Source organism: Herpailurus yagouaroundi, unplaced genomic scaffold (assembly GCF_014898765.1).
Source record: "Herpailurus yagouaroundi ecotype Mexico unplaced genomic scaffold, PumYag 142, whole genome shotgun sequence".
NCBI lineage: Eukaryota > Metazoa > Chordata > Mammalia > Carnivora > Felidae > Herpailurus > Herpailurus yagouaroundi.
This window is the reverse complement of record NW_024412397.1, coordinates 37,862,159-37,878,266: the sequence shown is the minus strand read 5'-3', so window position 1 is coordinate 37,878,266 and position 16,108 is coordinate 37,862,159. Positions and strand designations below refer to the sequence as shown.

At 41.1% G+C, this 16,108-nt stretch overlaps 1 protein-coding gene across 2 annotated transcripts in view; it reads left to right on the top strand.

Annotated features, from left to right (window-relative positions):
* Positions 1 to 16,108, top strand: part of GALNT1 (polypeptide N-acetylgalactosaminyltransferase 1) — a 79,507-nt gene that overhangs the window by 44,534 nt on the left and 18,865 nt on the right. The window contains exons 4-5 of one of the 2 annotated variants that reach the window (XM_040479059.1): positions 8,679 to 8,845; positions 14,245 to 14,452. The exons of the other annotated variant lie outside the window; for it this stretch is intronic. Of the exons in view, the coding sequence (XP_040334993.1) occupies positions 8,679 to 8,845; positions 14,245 to 14,452 (375 nt within the window). The remainder of the gene's footprint in view (positions 1 to 8,678; positions 8,846 to 14,244; positions 14,453 to 16,108) is intronic. 2 annotated transcript variants of the gene reach the window in all.

Sequence of the window (16,108 nt, the reverse complement as noted above, 5' to 3'; positions counted from 1 at the left end):
TGCTAGGATGGCAGAGGAGGGAGAAAGGAAAAAAACAAAACAGAACAGGAGTCAAGACCTTTCGGACACTCCTTTCTTGTTCCTCAGACCAAAACAGAGAGCTTCTCTTGGGGCTCTTCCTTAGTGCACCCATTGTGCACTCCAGTTTTGGAGCTGGCTTTGAGTGCAGGCTGGCTAATGCCAGAGGACAAAAGTAGCAAAGTCCCCACTGGTTTGGTGAAGTTTTGAATTCTGGTCTCCTTCCCTGGTTGACCTGCTGCTGCTACCATTTACATTTCAGAGTCCCCTCAGGAAGCTGCTCCGTGCACTGTATCCAGGAGTTACAGTGCCCTTCACTGGGAGAGACAGGGGGGAGTGACTTACTCCATCTTTCCTGTAACAAGAAAATACACCCGTTTGAAGTGTAAAATTCAGTTGTATTTTCAGCACGTTTGCAGAGTTATGCAAGCATTATAACTTTAGAACATTTCTATCACCCCCAAAAGATCTCTGGTGTCCATTTGTATTCACTCTGCCTTCCCACACTCAGCCACAGTTATTCAGTTGTATGGACACAACACAGTTCATTTGTCCTGTCACCAGTTGATGAGCATTTGGGTTGTTTTCACTTTCTGGCTACTACGAATGTGTTGCTAAGAACATTTGTGTAGAAGATAGGCGTACAAGAAGGTATACAGGTACATGTGTAGATATATGTTTTCATTTTTCTTGTAGATTCCTAATTGCTAGGTTGTATGGTAACCTTATTTTTCACTAAGAAATTGTCAAACTTTTTTCCACAGTGGCTGCACCATGAACCTTCCCACCAGCAAAATGTATGAGAGTTCTAGTTTATTCACATCCTCACCAACACCTCTTTTTACCTGTCTTTATTATTATAGCCATTCTCCTGGGTGTGAAGTGGTATCTCATTGTGGTTTTAATTTGCATTTCCTTATGACCAATGATATTGGGAATATCTTCATGTACTTATTAGCCATTCTTATGTCCTTTTTTTTTTTTTTCATTTTTATGTATTTATTTTGAGAGTGAGAGAGACAGAGCAGGAGCAGAGGAGGAGCAGAGAAAGACGGGGCTGAAGCATGCTCTGTGCTGTCAGTGCAAAGCCTGACGCAGGGCTAGACCCCAGGAACAGTGAGATGTGAGATCATGACCTGAGCTTAAATCAAGAGCCAGGTGCTTAAACCCACTGAGCCACCTGATTGCCCTGGCCATTCTTACATCTCTAATGAAATTTCTCTTTAAATGTTTTGCCCATGTTTTATCAGATTGTCATCCTGTTGCTGAGTTGTAAGAGCCATTTATATATTCTGGATACAAATATGATTTCTAAATATTTTCTCCCAGTTTGTGGTTTGTCTTTTCATTTCCTTAGTTGTACCTTTTGAGGAAGTCAGATTGATTAGTTGTTTCTTTCATGAAGCATGCTTTTAGTATCATATCATGCTTAATAGTACAAGACTAAAATCTTCCCCCTGAGATCAGAAGCAAGGAAAGGATGTGTGCTCTCCGCTTCTGTTCAACATTGTACTTGAAGGCAGGCCAGAACTCAGATACATGTACTGGGTGCAGAAGGAGAGCCCCAAGAGTAACCTACTCCTTCTGTTCTGAGGAATGAGAAAGGGCTCTCTTAGGGGTTAATGGAGAAACACCCCTATTTTTGTCTCTTTTTCTTTCCCCTTCTCTACTATCCCAGTTCCTAGGCGGTATTGCTGGGGCAGCACAGCCATGGGGGCAACGGCCAGACAAGCAGCTGACTCTGAGGGAGGGGAATCTCTTGGAGCAGAACAGCTGTGGTCTCCAGATCATGGGTAGAATCCTCCATGCTTCTCCCTTCCTGTCTCCCGCTGCTGGGCCTAGAGCACAGACACAGGCACAGGCAGTGCCCAGCAGGGTCAGACAAGTAACGCTTAAGTTCTCTAGCTGTGTTGGAACATTCCACGTAAAAGAGGTCTGTTCTCCCCCAGGAGATGTGTAGATTCAGTACAGTTCCACTCAAAATCCCAGCAGGGGATTTAAACATTCATTTGGAAAGGCAAAGAAAATAGCAAAAATAATTTTTTAAAAGAGTAAAATTGGAGGAAATACAGTACCCAATTTAAAGACTTGCTATAAAGCCACAGTAATCAAGACAGTGCTGTTGGCAAAGAAACCTATAGATTAGTGGAACAGAATACATAGTTCAGAAATAGACCCACAGGGATATAGCTATTTGGTTTTTGACAAAGGTGTTAAAGCCATTCAGTAAAGATCATCTTTTCAACAAAGGATGTTGGAACAATTAGATATCCATATGCAAAAATGTGAATCTCACATTTCAGGTGTTTTATGAAAATTAACTCAAATTGGATCCTAAATCTAAATCTAAAATCTAAAAGTTTAGGGGGCACCTGAGTGGCTCGGTCAGTTGAGCTTAGGCTTAGACTCAACTTAGACTTTGGTTTACGTCATGATCTAGCCATTTGTGAGTTCTAGCCCCACATCAGGCTTGCTGTTGTCAGCACAGAGCCCGCTTTGGATCCTTTGTCCCTGTCTCTCCCCCCCTCCTCACCCCCCGCTTGCTTTCCCTCAAAAATTATTAAACATTTTTTAAAATGTAAAATCTAAATGTTTATAATTTTTAGGGAGAATATTCAGGACCTGGCATGAGGCATAGAGTATTTAGACATGAAGCCAAAAGCATAATTTCATAGGAGTGCCTGGGTGTCCTAGTTGGCTAAACATCTGACTCTTGATTTTGGCTCAGGTCATGATCCCATGGTTCTTAGAATCGATCCCTGCATTGGGCTGTGCACTGACACTGGAGCCTGCTTAGGATTCTCGCTTTCCTCTCTCTCTGCCCCTCCCCCTACTCATGCTTATTTATGCACACCTTCTCTCTAAATAAACATTAAAAAATTAAACCAAAAAGCATAATTTCACAAAATAAAAAATTGATCAGGTGAGCTTCATCAAATTTTAAAACTTTGATTCTGATGAAAAGAGAGTGAAAGAAAAAGCTACAGACTGGAAGAAAATATTGGCAAACTATACCTCCAACACAAGACTTGTATCTAAAATACATGAAGAACTCTCAAACATGTAACCCAGTTAAAAAAAATGAATGTGATAAAGTGTCAGAAGATTTGACTTACCCAGGATGCTATATTGATGGCAAGTGAACACATGGAAAGACAGTCATTGGGGAAATGCCAGTTAAAACCATAATGAGGTACCACTGTATGCCTATTTAAATGGCTCCAATAAAAAAATATAGTAAGCACTGACAAAGATCCAGGGCAGTTGGAACTCTCATACATTTCTGGTGAGAATGCAAAGTGATACAGTATCTCTGGAAAACAATTTGGCAGTTTAAAAATTACACTTACAAAGTTATACTTACCATGTAACCCAGCAAGCCCAGCCCTGGATATCTACCCTAAAGAAATGAAAACATGATCACACAAAAATTGATACATGAATGTGTTTAGCAGCTCTCTTCATAATAGCCCCAAACTGGAAAGTGCTGGTGAATGAAAACACTGATTGGAATGGAATACTGCTCAGTAAAAAATAACAGACTTTTGATACATATAATTTGAATGAATCTCAAAGACGTGCTGAGTGAAAGAAACCTGTCTCCAAGATTACATGCTGTATAATTCCATTTATGTGATATTTGTGAAAAGACAAAACTATAGCAATGAAGAGCCGATATGGATTGCTAGGGGTTAGGTGTAGGGGAGGGTGAGACTATAAAAGGGTAACAAAAGGGGTTCTTTGGAGGTAAAATTGTTCTGTTTTCCTGAAAGTGGTGGTTTTATGAAACTACTGTATTTGTTAAAACTCAGAGAACTTAATTACCTCCTTTTGTTGGGGGGGGGTCTTTAAAAAAATGACACTCTTGGTAGGTTTGTGGAACAATTGAAACTAACATATTGCTGATGAGAGTGTAAGTTATTACATCCTCTTTGGAAAACCATTTTCTGGTATCTGCTAAAGCTGAGCCTATATATACTTTATTGCCCCAAAATACAAAAATGCATACATAGTCACCAAGAGACATATACATGAGTGATTTTCACAGTTGTATTTATTTCTAATTTTTTAAATGTTTGTTTCTTTTGAGAGAGAGAAAGAGAGAGACAAAACACAAGCAGGGGAGGCGCAGAGAGAGGGACACACAGATCTCGAAACAGGCTCCAAACTCTGAGCTGTCAGCACAGAGCCCAACATGGGGCTTGAACTCGTGAACCGTGAGATCGTGACCTGAGCTGAAGTCGGATACTTAACCAACTGAGCCACCCAGGCACCCCAGCATTGTTTATAATAGCCCAGACTGGAAAGTACCTCAATGTCCATCAGTGTTAGAATGAATATATATATATATGTATGTATATATGTATGTGTGTATATATATATATGTATGTATATATGTATGTATACATATATATAGATATATATTCATTCTAATATATGTATAATAATATATATATTTATTATTTATATATATAATTATATATATATAATTTATATGTCCTTTAAAAGAATACTGTGCAGCAATAAAACTGTTACCCATAACAATATGGATGATACACAAACAATGTCGAAGGAAAGGATTAAGGCACAAAAGAATATGCTGTGTATCAGTACTTCTTAAAGTGTGATGCTGGGACTTTTGGAGGTCCTTCAGATTCTTTCAGGGAGCCCGCAAGGTCAAAAAGTTTTCATAATAATACCAAGACAATTATTGACCCTTTTTGTCTTACTCAGCTGGTGCACAGTGGAGTTTGAGAGGCTATATGGATCAGCGTCAAGCTGGGAAACTGAAATCATGCAATAATTTGAACAGAGAAAGTTTAATATAATTGTTAACTATAGTGGGATTGACTGCAGGGAGGCAAAGACAATTGTAAAGTCTATCATGGGTTGAGAGTACCAAGGAATGTAAAATCTTGGAAGGGAGCCCCCTCCCTAATGCTGGGGTTCAGACCTCATTGGAGAATGTGTAATAACTGGTTACTGGATAGGGGGAAATCTTAACCTGTTACTCCTGGTGAGACCTGGCACATGGTACCCTCCAGAGTGGGGGCTGGTAGGCAGGCCTAATAAGCAGGAAATACACTTTGAAGTGCATTGAGGCAGGAAACCAGAGCCAGAACTGGCAAACAGGAACCTCCCCCCTTTAGGGGTGCAGGAAGCCAAAACTGAGAAGCGAGCTGCTAAGGTGGCTGGGAGACTCGCTGAGAATCTGCCTGAGGGGGTAGGTGCTGTTGAAACTCAGTGGAGACAGCGCATCTGGGCGTCCACCACACATTCCATTGGCAGCCACAAAGTGGGAAGGAGAAGAAAAATGAAAGCGCACGGGAACCGGGAAGGGAAGTCCTTACTTCCTGCAGTGTCCCTCCAACACCCTCTGTTTGTATGTGTGCCATGCACAGCTTCTGTATGCCTCTTGCCAGCTGCAAAGGAGAAATGCTTATAGGAGCCAGCTTCATTGCCACAGAGTAGGCAGTGGAGGGTATATTGGGAGCGAAGAGACCATAAATCCATAATGGGCACACTCTGTGATAGTAATGAATCATCTCTCTGATAGCTAGTGTAATACGTGTTTGTGGATGCTTATGTTTTAAAATTTTCTGCTTTAGTTTACACTGTAAGTGTCAATAGCTATAACCTATATAAAAGCACTTTGGGATCATCAGTTTTTAAACACATAAAGGGATTATGAAAAAAAGCTTGAGAACTACTGCTCTATATTATTCTTTTCAAATAAAGTTCAAAAAACAAAAACAAAAACAAAAACAAAAACACAGAACTCCTCTGTAATGCTAAAGGTCCAGCAGAGTGGTGACCTTGCGAAGGGGACAAAGGAAACCTGTGGGATGTTGGTCACAGTCGGCTTCATCTGGGTGCCAGATGAAGTAAATAAGTAAATAAACAGTCGTTCATCTGGGTGCTGGCTACTTGATGCATTTGCTTGGTGGAAATTCATTCAGCCGCATACTTGTGATCTGTCTGCTTTTGTGTATGTATGTTATATTTCAGTAAAAAATTAAACCTCTTTTCCCTCTCTCCCCATCCCCACACCCTGTTGTTAAACCTGCTTGTAACTATTTAAGTAGCACAACCCTACACTGGCTAATTTTCATTCCTAAGGATGAAAGATTCTGTTGGGACAGCGTGGAAGAAAGCTGCTTGTGGCCTTCCTGCCCATCCTCAGCTCTGTGTGTCCCGCCCCCAGAAAGATCCCCCACTCTCACCTCCACGGGGACAGGTCGTCCCTCCATGGGAACAGTTTAACTAGAAGGCTGAAAGGACCTTTGGTTTTCTTCGAGAGCCTTATGTCTAGTTTGGGGTGGGGGCTACGTGTTCTGATATCAGTTATGTTGACTTTTTCATATTTTCTCTATATGAGAGAAACATTTGAGAGAACATTTATGAATTTGCTGTGTTCTCTGAATTATTAAATTTAACTGTTTGATTTAGGAAATTATTTTCCCTTTGGTCCAGATCCTAATATTTGTTTGGCTTTCTGATTCTTACATCCTCTTGTGAATGATTTCCATTTTAGTCTCTATTTCTAGTGTTCTTTGAAGTCTTCCTTTCCATACACTTCCAGAATTGAATTCTTTACTGTATCTTCCAAGAAATCTGGCTTCTTACTTTTCTTCTGCAGAATTTGCTTTCTCAGGATTTTCTCTTCTTCCTGTCTGCTTGCTAGCCATGCATACTGTTTATACACTGTGCATTTTGCCTAATTATCTTCTGGGTCTTGATTTTGCTCTTTTGTTGTTTTGTAAGCCAACAACTTTGTAGTCATCTTGACTGTTTTCTGTGTCCCAATTCTCCAATAATGAGTAAAGATTAATTTGAGAAAAGAGATCATATATGACTTAATATGATTCAGTTAAATAATATTAGAAACACTTTTTCTGAGCCCCCTTTACTCATATACAGGCCATTCCTGATTTCAGAGTCCTGTGACGGTAGTCTGTGAGTCAGGTGTTCAGGATGAACACCATGAGAACATGAGTGTCTTGACTTGCTCACCTGTGATGTATCTGAAGCATAGTACCGAGTATGTATATAATCTAGCCACCATTTATAACATAACAGAGTTTTGATGGGAAGCTGTTGGCAAAAGTGTTATTTGGAATGCTAAGGGCACAATATCCTTCCCATGGCCTGCACACCTGGTTGTCTGGGCCTCACCAATGCTGCCTGGACTTGGAAGGAGCTGTAGACAGGGCGGCAGGCTGTGTGGTGGCCTCCCGGTGGGGCTTGGAATGAACCTAAGGTGAGGGGTGTGGAAATGAGGCTGTGGGCCAATGGATAGGAGTAAGGTTATAAGTAATAGGTGACGGAGACCACATTGTGAAGGGGGACTTGGAGAATGGTCAAGAGGATGGTAGGGGCTGAAGAGGGATTTAATGAAGGACAATGGATGCTATCTGTTTGTCCTTTTCTCCTTGGAGAGAGAGGGAGTAGTGTTGATGGGGCCCCCACAATGAATGCTCCTCCTCCTCCTCCTTTCAGTCCCTATCCCTTGTCATCTCTTTTCCCTTCCATTTTCCTTTTCTTCCAGCTGCCAGCCAGCCGCCCTAGTGTGGGACTTTAAGTAGGTCGTCATGACTGCTTCAGAAGAGGGGTTTCGCTGGTATTTTTCTTACTTCTTTCCCCTTCTTTCCTTTCTCCACTCCCACTGGCAGGTGATAACAGATGAGATTGGAGAGACCACAAGGTTTGAGGAGCTTGTAAGAGAGCAGGAAACAAAGGTGGAAATAGAAGGCTGGAGTGATGGTTGCAGATTGCAAACCAAACCAAAAGAGTTACACGTGCATTTTTTAGGAGAGCTCATGTTCTAAGCTGCATCCCTTGGTGTCTGCTTGCTAACTGCTGTTATAGTCCTCTGTGGTTTAGTAGTTTCATCCAGCTAACAAGACTGGATGGAGGGAGAGGGCATGTTGCCTAAAAAAGTGCTGGAAACATATGACTAATATGTTGGTTTTGTGTGCATATATTTTGGGTGTGTTTGGTCTTCTTGGTGATTGCATTTCTAGACCTGGTCTTTACTACACAAGATGCATATTGGTATTTTAGCATAGAGGAAGGGGGGGTCACACGTTTTGGTTGAGCAGAGCATGGACTTTGGAGTCCTCAGTCAGGCCCTGCTACTTCCTCATTATGTCTGTCCTCATCTTCTCCTGTGTGAAATGTGTCCTCAGATACTTCTAAGAATTATTAGGAAGCTTCTCTGCCGATACAAAATAGTACTCAGTAAATATGAGTTCTCTTGTGGAAAGTGTTTTTTTTGTGTTGTTTAGATTATTAAACTGCATAGATTCCAGTGATTCCATTTTTTTTTTTTTGTCTTAATTGGATTCTTGAGACACATTCAGTTTCAGATTGATGATGTCGCCTTAATACATTGTCCATTAAATTGAATCAACAGAAAACACTGACCAGGAAGAGGTGCCTAATTTTAAGTATACAGTTAACATCTTTAAGATAATTTACATCTAAAAATATAACTTTAAATAGGTACTTAAATAAACCAAAATTTAAATGAACAGTTCCCAAGAGTCCCACCACTAGAGCAAACTGTCTTTATTGTTCTGATACCCCTCCTACTCCAGGTGCATTGAGTATGCTATTTTAACAGTCACTTTTTATAAAGGCATTTGCTTTGTCTCTAGGTGTAAAACAAAGGTGTATCCAGATAATCTTCCTACAACAAGTGTGGTGATTGTTTTCCACAATGAGGCTTGGAGCACACTTCTGCGAACTGTCCATAGTGTCATTAATCGCTCACCAAGACACATGCTAGAAGAAATTGTTCTAGTAGATGATGCCAGTGAAAGAGGTAAATTTTAAATTTTAATGCCATAATATGCTACAGCTTTTATCATTAATGGTTAAGAAACGTCGCTATCATTTTTAACCTAACAATTTTATACAGACTTCTAATTTGTCCTAAAAATGTTTGTGGCATTTGGACTCATTCACATATGCAAAAAATTACACCCTTGTGAAAGAAACTTAAGATATTACCTTAATTAGCATTTAATTTGTATTACAACTTAATCTTGTTTTAAAAAGAAATAATGCTATATCATATAAACATTTATGCAGAACTACTGAAAAAACCCACATAATTTTATTAGAATTTTCCCTTTGGGAAGTTGCGGCCGTGAGTCCATGGAGAGAGACTTGACCTCCTTAGAGCCAGTATGGAGAAACTGAGTTCCATGTGTCATAGGGAAGCACCTCTGGCAAGGAAAATGGAGTCTTGGCTGGGCAAGCCTTAGTTCTCCAGATTCTTCTTAGACTTCCCCATTTTCTCCATTCCTGAGTTCAAGAATGATCTATAGCTGGTTATATAAAAGGCTGAGGAAGGAATTTATGAGAAAGTGATATGTAATATGACTCTGATCTCATAATAAATCTATACAGTGACTCTTGCCCAAATACTCTTCTAGGGATCTCAGAGTTTTTCACAAGCTTAGAATCTCTCAAACTGTCTCATGAAGTCCTTGTTTGGGAAAGGTGTATTAATTTAAAGTACCTTGAGCCATCATCGTTTATTTTGAATTCTTCATGGAGATTTCACACCACAAGGTAGCATAGTGAAGGCTCTGCTAAGTCCCATCTGTAGAGAAACCTGTTAAACTCAGACATACCTGGCATTTCCCAGGCTTTTTCCCCCCACAGCACTATTGAGGATCATTGGTGTCCTGTATTCGTTCCCCTAATATTCCAAAAATTTGGAAGGAACTACAGAAAATGTCTCTTCCTTGACCAGCCATAGACTTCCTGACCATTATTTCAGCCTCTTGCTGCTTCCATCTTTCTTGCCTAATATCACTGCATCTACTAAGATGGTTTATCTAAGTATTTTACCTTCTCCTTCCATGACTGTTCTAAATATGTAAATTTAATCACAATCACTTCATGTCTTAATTATGGGGAGTAATTTGCACATTAATAGCAATTTAAATCTCACCACTTTGCCAGATTATAGAAGTACAAATGAAGAATAATATATGGTCCTACCTTCTTGAGTACCTTGTAGCTTGCCTCCTTGTTGTAATTAAGGAGACAGTTTATAAACACACAAAGCATTTGAGTAATAGCGTAATATGTAATGTAATTAATGTCAACATGTGAGCTGTTGGAAATTAAGAATACCACACTTAAATAGTTACTGTTGACAATAGAAGTGTAAATCCTCATGTGGATAATTGTTTGCCAGGAGTTAATTAATCCTTTAAGAAAATAAGCTTAAGTTCATTTCAGCAGCAGTATATATATGAACATCAATTCTGCAAGTGACTTACATTTGTTTTACTTACATGTTGATATTTGCTAAATTAAATACTCAAGGAGAGACCTTTTTCCTCAGATGAAATGAGTTATTTTTCCATTTCCTCCTTTGTATTCTCTAATATTCTGTTGAGTGCCTGAGAGGGCTGTGTGAGTAGTACGTTTTTGTAGGAAGTGGTTTAATCAAAGACACATGTGCCCACAAATCTAAAGTGACAAAGTCACATATACCAACTATATTTTCCATTCCTCATGAGGCCCTTCTTAGTCACCCAGCCTGTATAAACCTGTAAGAGAAAACATGGGCAGAGGTCTACCTCACTGCTCCACCCGGGGCTCTTAGTCACCATGCAGGGTCCCTGAGTACTGTCCCAGAGCCCTGGGTCATGGGCTGGTTCTCCCATATCTTCCTGCCTGGAAAGCCTCAGGTGTGTAGCTCGCCATTTCTGATATTTGGGAACCACTAGGTATTGTGTTTTTGTGGTTATCGTTGTTTGTAGTCCTTCTATCCAGATTGAGAATTATCTAGGGTAATTTTCTTTGGTTCTCTTTTTTAGGTGGTAACTGTTAGGCCCAGGAACTAGAGCAAACTCTGTTTTTATGTAACTCTGTAAGTCTGCCTTTTCTATTCATGAGACACATCCAAGGTACCCTCACTCCTCACCTGCACTATTGACACAGACTAGCTGGTCCCGTCTCCCCTCAGACGCCCTTGCCCTTCCCATCCGTTCTCCACGCTGTATGCATGGTGAGCTTTTAAACACATGGCTGTGATCCTGGCACTTCTGACTAAAACTGTTCCTCTGAGGCCTGTATGCCCCAGCCTCTGCCTGCATCTCTACTCACTTCCCAAACCACTCCCTGCCCACCCCATCCCCACAGCTCAGCTCAGATGTTTACTCAGAATCACGGTATATTTAGAGAGGCCTTCCTTGAACTCCGGAGACCAGGTTGTGTCCCTCCTAACATGTTTGGGAACACTGCACTCCTCTACGGCTGTCGTCAGTTTTAACTATTTCTCCATGTGCTTAATGACCATCTCCCCTGCCAGACTGTACACTCCATCAGGGCTGTGTGCTCACCTCCCTGTTCTCAGTGCCCACAGCACTTATTACATAAACAGTCCAGAATTTAATGAGTGAATGAAAGAATAATCTACCAATTAATCCTCACCCTTACTTCTTGTCTGTGGGGACTTCTAATTGGGTCGTGTAGCATGCATGGTTTGCTTATGGCCTCAGGATACCCAATTGCGCAGTTAACCTGCTGAGTTGTCAGTAGCCCCATTTATTGCGTATGAAGCAGGTGCTATAATTATCCCTGTTTTACTGATGAGGCTTAGCATAAACCTAACGCTTGACCTCTTAACTGCTACGTACGTCATGTCTCATAACTTCACTGCTTATAGGGTCTGTCATGAAGGCAGAGTCAGGATGAGTCTTTAATTCACGTCAAAAGTTATGTAATTGTCATCTCAGAAGGTTATCTTAGGACCTAGAACTGATACCATGTTCCTAATCTGAGATGACTGTTGCTTTTCTCATTTTACACAAAAGGAAACAGAGGTTCTTATTTAGTAGGGGTTAGGAGTCAGATTTACTAGACTCTAAATTCCTTGTTCTTTCTATTGCTCTGTAGAGTTCTGCCTAAGATTTCTTCGATGTTGCTGGAAGCAGTGAAACTTCCCCTGAAACACTCTCTGGCAGCCTCATGCCCCCTGATGGAGAGATGCCTGGGGGCCCATTTATAAGCTAATAGCTATAAAGATATTCTAATAAACAAGATTCTCATTTATTTTTAGATGACATGGAGGCTTCGACCCATAATCACTTAACCCTCTGTGTCTTCATTTTTTGTAGAATTAGGCTTGAATAAGTAGTTTCTAATCCCCCACCCAGCCCTGGGTCCCTAATTCTATATCATGTTAGGAGGACACCTATTTCTTAGCCTTATTGCATGAAGGCCACAAAGATGCCAAGAAAATTTGTGGAATAGCAACTTTTTTGAGCTGCCAGACCAGAGAATCATGCATTTTTCATTTTATTTATAGACAGGACAGAGTATTTTAGCTTTCAGAGACGTGGGACTTGGGAATTAGATTGCTTTGATTCTTAAGAAGACTTTAAGCTGTCTGATATTTTTGGGTAAGCTTATCGGGAGACATCTTGTGTATGACACACCCAGCCTCAATTGGTTGAAGCCCTAGAATATATCCCACACCCTAACACATGGGAGTCCATCAAACTCTGGACATAAAGTAATTTAAATTTGTGTTAGCTCAGGTGATCGTACTGTCCTGAGTTGTTCTCTCTGTAGTTCCCTTCTGGGATTTCTTGTTGTGGATGAGAAAATGGGCTTTGAAGTCAGGCAGACCTGGGTTTGAATCTTGGCTCCAACCCTCAACAAGCTGTGTCACTTTGATTGGTTCATTTTATATTCTGAGCCTTGAATTTTTGTGCCTAAGTTACGGGTAATGACATTCTCATAGGGTTACTGTTTTAAGGATTAAATGGTATTAAATTGGTGCAAAGAGCCTGGCACTATGCTAAACAGACACAAAATGATAGCTGCTATTGCAGAATCTTCCTCTTCCCCGGGATTGGTACTGTCCTCACCTTGTTATTCAGAATGGAGTTCTATTTTTTTGACCCTAAGATTTGCTTCATAAAATCACAGTGGTGACTCAGTACGAGTTCTACTCCCAGTATTTTACAGATACTGTTTTTAGCCCAGATACTTTAGGAAATATATGAGCAGAAATGGAATCAGTATTCCATAGTGGGATAGATAGGCCTTTCTCTTTCATAATTTCCATGTCCCTGATTATTTCATTTTTGAGTCGTTCTAGTTCAGACAGGCGAGAACCATGTCATCCCTGTTTTTCTTTCCCTTTGTGTGGTATAGGAAGCCCTTTGGATGCCCATGTTTACTCTTTTAAGAGCCCCTTAATGCATACACTCTGATCTCTGGGACCTACCCCTTACTAGAGTCCTGTGGGACAGAACTAGTCCTCGGAGTCCCAGGAGTTCTGTCTCAGGATTTGCCTTCCCTAAAAAGATTATCCTCATACCTATTCTGTCGTTGGAATGTTGGAAAGACATTTGACCAAACCACCATCAATAGCTTCTCTGGCATAAATTCCATGAACTAACCTGATCTGAAAAAATTATTTCTCTTTGCTTTGAGGAAGCTGAGACTTTTCTGCTTTTTAAAGTGTTATGTATTTTGGAGGCAGGACTTCCTTGGCTTAGGGGCACAACCTCTATTTGAACACTCCAGGATAGTTGCTGGTTTCATGTAGCCACTTCCTCATCCTTTCTGATTTCTCCTTTTCCTTCATTTGTGATTCCCCCTTAAGACCTTTGTTACTTAGACCTACTTGTCGGCTAAGGAATTCTGGTCTTGCAGTTATAGTACAGCATTTCTCTTCTGAGCTTGACCTCACTCCATGCTTCCCAATACAAGAACCATAGTCAGAGACTGTAGTAATCAATAAGACAGTTAGTTTCTGCCTTTGATGACATCCCACAATTGCCTGAATTCTAACAGCTGTGACGTATTCTGTTCCTTCTCTCTATTGAGGTCTGGATTTAATGCTCTTGAACTACTTTCTTTATGTTCCTGAGACTTAAGCATGGTTGGAGAAAGAAGAATTGAGCCAAGAGAGGTATTAGGGAACCGTGGTGACCTGCCTGTCTTTGACTGAGCCTGCACCCAAAGGCTCTCTCCTAAGTCTTCATGCAGGAAGGTAGGGCAGCTCTAGGATGAGCTCTTAGGAAAGAAAAAGCCTCCCTGCTGTGAAATGGGTTTGTGAGTCAGGGGGCCTCCCTGAAAGTGTTCGGGATGGGGGGGGGAAATACTGCACATCAGAATTGCTTTACATCTGGGTAGCACCGGGTTGGTCTTTTCATGTGATGTTTTGTTTTGTTAATTTTTCAGACTTTCTGAAAAGACCTCTAGAGAGTTATGTGAAAAAATTAAAAGTACCAGTTCATGTAATTCGAATGGAACAACGTTCTGGATTGATCAGAGCTAGATTAAAAGGAGCTGCTGTGTCTAAAGGCCAGGTGATCACCTTCTTAGATGCTCACTGTGAATGTACAGTGGGATGGCTGGAGCCTCTCTTAGCCAGGATCAAACATGACAGGTAATTTTCCAGAGTCTATAAACTTGTTTTCAGTGTGTTTGTCTTAAACAGTATGGTAAGCTGCAGAATTCTGTATATTTAAATAAATGTAAAAATAATTTCCTCTAAAGTTTGCTTTAAAATACCCGTGAAGAACACTCTAAACTAAAAGTGAAGGCGACCGTGAAGAAATGTTTGCAGTCTTGTTGATGAGGCTGCATCAGGAAGCAGGTTGTTCAGATGTGCACCTCATGCTCTATTTATTAATAGGGAGCAGAACAGAAGGCTGTGAACTCAGGAGAGGTAGGATAAAACCCTTGATCGCCCCTGCTGCCTAAGGCTAAACTGAAGCAGGCAGGTCACCTCTCCTTCTCCACTTCCTTACTGAGACTACAGCACTCAGCCTGTAGCACAGCAGGAAGTAGGAGGGGGGTGGGGAGATCAGCATCGTAGCCCAAGGTGCTTAATTGTATATGGAAAAGCGCTATAATCTCTGAGGATGCAGGAAGAGCAGTGAGAGCAATGCACACATTTTTCAGAGTGACCTACTGCCGGTCCCTGGCACAGTTCTTGTATACCAGGAGGGAAGCTAACTTCAGTCTGCTAGACTCAGATTAGTTGAATTTCTTCTTGCCTTTGCAGTTTGAACCTGGGCCAGCTCCACATAAAGGTTTGACTTTAGGAAGGGGAACTCAATACAAGTTAAGTGAAGCACGGCACAAGCCACTGCATCTGTTCTGTTTGTTAGCAAATGCTGAGCCTACATCTCACCCTTTCAGAGATGAATAAATAGGGAAAAACCAGCGCTGGGACAGCGAGAAGGTACAGCAGCTTTAGGGAGGAGAACACTGCCCGAAGAAGGAAGAGAATATCTCTGTGAATTGTTGTCTTTGAGGAGATGACTGACGGGAAATACTGGCTTGCGTAAAGAGCACACATAAGCAAGAGCCTGGCCCCAGGGAGAGAAAGCAGGGTGAGGAGCTGACAAACTAAAGAGGCGTTGACTGAAATGGCGGTCACAACTTCTAGTTGGGGCTGTGTGGTGGCTTAGGTGTCCTGAGTAACATTTCCATCTGAAAGAGTTTGAATGCTGGATAGGTTATAAAACGCATTTCTAAATGCATCGCTGAGCTGGCACTGAAGTCAGAAGTTTTGCAGATCTCAAAAGTGAGGCAAGAGAGTGGTCCAAACACTAAAGCCAGCTCTCACTTGGAGAATTCCTGCCAAACTCAGAGGACACAGAGCGTCTCTGCCTTTAGATAGACAAACGACAGGAAGATAGGAGACCGGGCCTAGGCCCTGCCTGAGGTGGGAAGATGAAGAGCAAACACCAGTGTAAAGCTAAGATCTTGTGCCCCCGTGTGAGTGAGAAAGAGAAACCCCACCGCACCCAAGAACACTTGCCTGTTTCAACCTTGTTGTGGGGTGGCGGTGGGGAAACAATTTGTAAACAGAGTATATAGAAAAGGAGAGAACTCTTTGTGAGAGTAGTAGAACTCTAACATGAAAGACAGTAGGGAAGTATGTGGAAAATTATCCAAATCCACTCATGAACACTAACCCAAAATTCTCAAAATACCAGAAAACTGAGTCTACTAGGAGTAAAAAAAATAACTATAGCATATATTTTTATTTTTATATGAAAAACATGTAAAAGAACATATCATGACTAATCGG